This window comes from Erythranthe guttata, chromosome 13 (genome assembly GCF_056151865.1).
Source record: "Erythranthe guttata isolate IM_541 chromosome 13, IM_541, whole genome shotgun sequence".
Taxonomy (NCBI): domain Eukaryota; kingdom Viridiplantae; phylum Streptophyta; class Magnoliopsida; order Lamiales; family Phrymaceae; genus Erythranthe; species Erythranthe guttata.
The window spans coordinates 14,412,784-14,418,783 of NC_142545.1; the positions used below are offsets into that span (position 1 = coordinate 14,412,784).

At 38.7% G+C, this 6,000-nt stretch overlaps 2 protein-coding genes across 5 annotated transcripts; one reads left to right on the forward strand and one right to left on the reverse strand.

The window, feature by feature from the left end:
• The first annotated feature begins 1,813 nt into the window (after positions 1–1,813).
• Positions 1,814–4,381, forward strand: INT2 (inositol transporter 2). 2 transcript variants are annotated; one of them, XM_012986796.2, is made up of 6 exons: positions 1,814–2,164; positions 2,285–2,355; positions 2,524–2,859; positions 2,962–3,069; positions 3,169–3,774; positions 3,867–4,381. In XM_012986796.2, exons 1-6 carry the CDS (start codon positions 2,020–2,022, stop codon positions 4,314–4,316), a joined length of 1,716 nt encoding a protein of 571 aa, XP_012842250.2. In that variant the 5' UTR covers positions 1,814–2,019; the 3' UTR covers positions 4,317–4,381. The 2 variants fall into 2 exon arrangements, with proteins under 2 accessions (XP_012842250.2, XP_088668642.1); XM_088812516.1 differs by having other exon boundaries at positions 1,853–2,355.
• LOC105962483 (Ribosomal protein L14p/L23e family protein) lies at positions 4,325–6,000 on the reverse strand. 3 transcript variants are annotated; one of them, XM_012986795.2, is made up of 4 exons: positions 5,844–6,000; positions 5,656–5,740; positions 5,049–5,140; positions 4,325–4,904 (listed from the first exon to the last, which is right to left on the reverse strand). In XM_012986795.2, exons 2-4 carry the CDS (start codon positions 5,687–5,689, stop codon positions 4,530–4,532), a joined length of 501 nt encoding a protein of 166 aa, XP_012842249.2. In that variant the 5' UTR covers positions 5,690–5,740; positions 5,844–6,000; the 3' UTR covers positions 4,325–4,529. The 3 variants fall into 3 exon arrangements, with proteins under 3 accessions (XP_012842249.2, XP_012842248.2, XP_088668644.1); XM_012986794.2 differs by having other exon boundaries at positions 5,656–5,737; positions 5,844–5,999; XM_088812518.1 differs by having other exon boundaries at positions 5,656–5,710; positions 5,844–5,987.

Genomic DNA, 6,000 nt, shown 5'->3' on the forward strand with positions numbered 1-6,000 from the left:
ATAAGTCTAAAAGGAATTAAATCACCTTTTTTTTTTATTATTATTAGTATTTAAGATAAATTACAAGGAAATTAAATGATTTCAAATATCTCTAACTGTAATTCAACAACGACGGAACTCTTTGGTTAATTACAATATTCTGATGGTCTTTTCAGCAATTTTTATGCCACTCTCTGCAATTTTGAATTTAAAATAAAAAATAAGGATTGAGATATGTATAATTCAAAACAAATTGATATTAGATATACGCTATATATTATTGTAAATTGGTGAATTAAGTAAGCCTCATGACTCACTGAGTCACTGGAAATAAATATAAATAAAAAAATTAAAAAATGGGGGAGGAGTTAATTAATTATAGGCGTGATGCGCGTGCCATATATTGTTTGGTGTATGTGTGCCATGTTCTTCTACGGTCTAATGAAAAAGTGGGACCATTAATTAGTCCAAGGTACTACCAGTATCAAAACAGAAAAATTATTTGCAGTTAGACCCACCAGAATTACGTGATACTCATCACTATATACATATACTGTATGTATGTATATATACATCTAGAGAGAGATAGAGATAGGGAGAAGAGAGAGGAATCGCGAAGGTACAAGCGTTAGCTCACACCGGTAGAGAGAGAGAGTAGAGAGTAGAGAGAGAGAGAGAGAGAGAGAGAGAGGAAATCGGGTTTGTATAACAGCTTTAACAGGAGGCGTGATTGGGCATGAGCATCATCCATCCCACCGTACGGTGAAAATACTTGGCTGACACAGATTAATTAACTAGAATCTGCCGTAGCTCAATTAATATATATATATATATATATATATATAGAGAGAGAGAGAGAGAGAGAGAGAGAGAGAGAGAGAGGAGTGAGAATTATAGGGTTTGTTATAATGGCCGTGAATTGGTGTTAAAAGAAGAAAAAGGAAAGCACCGACAAGCCGACAAGCAAACGCCTTAGGCGCCGTCGTTTTGACGGTCAGGAAAAACACAAGTTCTTTGAATGCATTTCGTCGGGTTTTGCCACTTTCCCCAGACACCACGACGACATCATCGACAGTGACGCCGTCTGCTTTCTGTACCCAAAATTAAATAATTTCTTTTTTGCAAAAAAATCCGTCAGATAATCTTCCTTTTTCTGTTACTTTTTTCATGCTGCTTTTTAACCTCTTTGCAGATTTCTTTCTATTTCCGTTATTTATTATTTAATTTTAAATTGGATAAAAGAAATTCCGCGGCCCAATATACATACAAAAGGCCCAATATGTATCCAAGATCCTACCCGGCTTGTAGCCCATATAATTTGTCATGAATCTTTTTCCACTATGGATCCAAAACCCTGCCCAGCTTGCGGCCCGTATAATTCCGGTATGCGAAAATGGGAAAAAGTTACAGTTTTCATCCATCAAGTTTGCATCGATTCCACATTTGCTCATCTATGTTCACAAAAAACACATTTGGTCATTTATGTTTCACTAATTTAACGCTTTTGGTTATTTCCGTCAATTTACCATTAGTCTGTCAGTTAAGTCATTGACGGGCATACGATCGATTCTGTTAGTTATAACGGAAATGACTAAAAATTTTGAATTTTTGATACACGAGGGACCAAATGTGAAATTGATACTAACGTGAGGGACGAAAACTGTATTTTTTCCGCGAAAATGGCATAACATATCACGGTGATATCTTAGATTTATTGAAATAAAGACTATAAATATAATATAAAGTGGCTAATTCAGTTACTCATTCATTGCACCAACTTGACATGTCACATTACATATGTATATATATAGTCTAATATTTCTTTTTAAATTTTATTTTCTTAAATTGGGGGTCTCATATCTTGCTATAAATTGTCCTTTCAATTCACATTCTTCACTCAATAGTAGCCTGTATTTATCTATATATATATATCAGAAACAATATTTCAGCACATTTCTTTAATTTATGTTCACATACACTTTTTCATCTCTCTAGATATATTATAGTGATATATGAATAAATAGGAAATAATAATAAGTAATGGAAGGAGGAGGTATACACAGTACTGAAGGAGGTGATAGCACAGCTTTCAAAGAGTGCTTGTCTCTATCATGGAAGAACCCTTTCGTTCTCCGTCTTGCTTTCTCTGCCGGCATCGGTGGTCTCCTTTTCGGCTACGACACAGGTTGCCCTGTTCCCACTTTATCATCCTCGATCATTATAATATATATGTACGTATGTATGCATGTATGTACGTATGTATTCCTCGTCACTTACACTTGTGTGTGTGTGTGTGTGTGTGCAGGGGTGATATCAGGTGCCCTTCTGTATATTAGAGATGACTTCAATTCTGTAGACAGGAAAACTGTATTGCAGGTTAGTGAAATAATTAGCATGCCAATTATATTGAATTCTTCAATATGATCATGAGTTTATTTAATTAGGTAAAACTAAAAGCGTCCATTGGTTTCACTAATCCTATCAGCATTGTTAATTAAACATTTATTTTTAATTTATAAGCAAATATTTTAATAACGAAAACAGGAGAGCATAGTGAGCATGGCGGTAGCAGGAGCAATCATAGGTTCCGCTATAGGGGGCTGGTTAAATGACAGATACGGAAGGCGAACAGCTATCCTAGTTGCCGATTTCCTCTTCTTCATCGGAGCAGTTCTAATGGCTTCCGCCCCAAATCCATCCGTTCTAATCTCCGGCAGAGTTTTTGTCGGCATAGGTGTCGGAATGGCCTCCATGACTTCTCCACTCTACATCTCCGAAGCTTCTCCCGCCAAAATCCGAGGTGCCCTTGTCAGCACCAACGGGTTTCTCACCACCGCCGGCCAATTCCTCTCTTACCTTATCAACTTAGCTTTCACCAAGGTTTTAATAATAATAATGATAATTAATTACCACCTTTTAAGGTTGACGGAAATTAATTAAGGTTTTTATTTCAATCGGGAAAAAAAAACCCCGAATTTTTAGGCACCTGGGACGTGGCGGTGGATGCTCGGAGTTGCCGGATTGCCGGCCCTACTACAGTTTATACTTGTGCTTCTCCTTCCAGAATCGCCACGTTGGCTTTATATAAAGGTTTTAATCTTAATCTAAATTGTGAAGTTAGCAATTTAGATTGAATTTCTTGAGTTTAAAGACTAATTAACTCAATGTGGATGAAAAAAAATTGAGCAGGGCAGAGAAGAAGAAGCAGAGGCAGTACTGAGAAAGATATACCCGCCACAAGAAGTTGAAGAAGAAATACAATCCCTGAAGGAATCAACCGAAAAAGATTCCCTCAAGAAAGAGTCCTCGGAGAAAATCACCTTTCTGAAGCTATTTCAAACGAAAGCAATTCGAAGAGGGCTCATAGCTGGAGTAGGTCTCCAAATTTTCCAGCAGTTTGTGGGCATAAACACCGTTATGTACTACAGCCCCACCATAGTCCAGCTGGCAGGTTTTGCATCAAACCAAACGGCACTTCTGTTATCCCTCGTAACAGCTGGACTAAACGCCTTCGGCTCCATTGTAAGCATATACTTCATAGACAGGACAGGACGAAAGAAGCTTCTAGTGATCAGCTTATGTGGGGTCGCAGTCTCCCTCGGGGTTTTATCAGCTGTGTTTCACGAAACTGCCTCACACGCACCTGCGGTAAGTGCAATCGAAACATCTCGATTCGCACCATACACCTGTCCTGACTATCGTTCGGTGGGACCCCCACCTGTTTGGGATTGCACCAAGTGCTTGAAAGCTTCTTCTCCCGGCTGTGGCTTCTGTTCATCATCAACAAAGAACAAGGTACAAAAAGTACAGCACACAGTCTATTTGAATTGGTTGTTATAAAACCCTTCGAATATAGCATGTTCTAACACTCGATTTACCCTCTGCAGCTGCTTCCTGGAGCATGTCTGATTTCAAACAACACGGTTAAGGAAGTTTGTCATGGAGAAGACAGGGAGTGGTACACAAGGGGGTGCCCTAGCAGTTTTGGATGGGGAGCACTGATTGGTCTAGCACTATATATCTTATTTTTCTCACCTGGAATGGGAACAGTTCCATGGATTGTGAATTCCGAGATATACCCTCTGCGTTTACGTGGGGTATGTGGAGGAATAGCTGCCACAGCTAACTGGATATCGAACCTGATTGTGGCACAGTCTTTTCTATCCTTGACAGAAGCAATCGGCACTTCTTCGACTTTTCTCATATTCGGAGTCATTTCTGTTGTCGCTCTGTTTTTCGTTCTTGTTTGTGTGCCTGAAACAAAGGGACTTCCGTTCGAAGAAGTGGAGAACATGCTGGAGGGGAGAGCTTTGCAGTTCAAACTTTGGAAAAGATAGACTATGTATTTCTGAGAGGTTTTCCCAACGTTTTTATTCAATAAAATATCTAGCTTCTTCGTAAATCGTACACACGTAACATCTTAAAAACACATTCTACAAGAACTAGATCATTCAAGTCTCAAGACCAAAGCAAAGACTTGTAAAAACGAGGACAACAGAATTACACAAGTTTTGTTTTGAACATAATAACGATTTGACAAAAACAAATACCTAGGCAATATGCTCAGCAAGACTGAGAATCTTGAGATGCTTCTTCCTCCTGAGTTCGTGAGGAACAGGGCCGAAAACTCTGGTTCCGATTGGCTCGCCTTGCTTATTGATAAGAACAACAGCATTGTCGTCGAACTTGACTTCACTCCCGTCACACCGACCCTTTTGCATTGCAGCACGAACTACAACGGCGTAACAAACATCTCCCTTCTTCACTTTACCTCCCATGTGTGCTTCCTTAACCGATGCAACTATAGTGTCACCCAATCTAGCTCCTTTATCTCCCTTCAATGCTTGTATGCACATCACTCTTTTTGCACCAGAGTTGTCCACCACTTTCAGATTGGTCCGCATCTGTATGAATGTTCTCGTTTGCTATACAAAAAAACCCAATTTCCACATTCAAACAATCTCGTGATACTAGCTAAATAACATTTTTTTTCCAACGAAAGCAAACTGAATGCATTCTAACGAAAGGTAATACTCTTGCAGAGAGAACCAAGGAGAGTATATACTAACTTGAGATAAGAAATCCAGACGTGCCAGCTCGGAAGATGGCTTGCTTCCAGCAAAATCATTGTTGCCAAGACCACCTAGAAGTGAACGACCAGCTGACGATTCGTACAAGATTTGGAGTGAACATTAGTTATTGAAGATTACCATCATTTTATACAAATAATCATATATCATGCAAAATTTAATTAAAGGATGCTTGCATATGTACAAACTAAATCAATGCTTCTGAGGTGCAGCAATTTATATCCAACATATTGAAGAAAATCGAAAACGGATGTAAAAATTGTAAGCTCCACACCGATAAGAGAGCCTAGCAAGCAGTGAACGTTCACTTAATCTTCGATAATATAAAATTTTAACATGGTTCTAATAGCTTTATGCAAGAGGCGATTTGTTCTTCACTTACAACTTTTCTAGTCCAATAATATCATAAATGCTACCAACATACAGAAAATCAGTACCCATGTGAATTCTTATTCCCAATTGGATACGAACACAGATCGAAAAAGAGTCCATTTTTTCTCGGAGAAATGTAAAAATTGATAGAGAAAAACAGAAGGGGAAAAAGGAAATTGATCAATTCGAAAAAGAGTGAAGGAAGATTACATACCACGAAACAATTTAGAAGAATTTGAAGCAGCCATTCTCAACAATAATCAGGAGAACTGAAATGAAAACTCGATTCAGCTTTCCTGCTAATTTCAATTAAATGCACAAAAATATAGGTCACCGTCTATAATCACCCAAATTATGTACATTTAATTACATAATAAACAGGTGCGGGTAAAGTGTACATACGAAGTCTGTGTCCGGTGAGGGTGGCGGCGAAGGTGGCTGAATGATGGCGGCGGAGGTGGTTTGCCGGACGACGGGGGTTTTGGGTGAGATGTGAGAGCTAACACTGGTTCGAACTCGTCTGGGCTTGATTACCTAAATTAATATGGGCTTACAAAAT

Bases quoted from the DNA above. Each gene is read 5' to 3' on its own strand.
- INT2 (XM_088812516.1), top strand. From the start codon at position 2,020: ATGGAAGGAGGAGGTATACACAGTACTGAAGGAGGTGATAGCACAGCT. The intron at 2,356-2,523 runs GTTAGTGAAATA...TAACGAAAACAG, and splicing joins ACAGGAAAACTGTATTGCAG to GAGAGCATAGTGAGCATGGC. The intron at 2,860-2,961 runs GTTTTAATAATA...CCGAATTTTTAG, and splicing joins TCAACTTAGCTTTCACCAAG to GCACCTGGGACGTGGCGGTG.
- LOC105962483 (XM_012986795.2), bottom strand. From the start codon at position 5,689: ATGGCTGCTTCAAATTCTTCTAAATTGTTTCGTG. The intron at 5,141-5,655 runs GTATGTAATCTT...ACGAATCGTCAG, and splicing joins TTCTTCTAAATTGTTTCGTG to CTGGTCGTTCACTTCTAGGT. The intron at 4,905-5,048 runs GTTAGTATATAC...TTTTTTGTATAG, and splicing joins GTCTGGATTTCTTATCTCAA to CAAACGAGAACATTCATACA.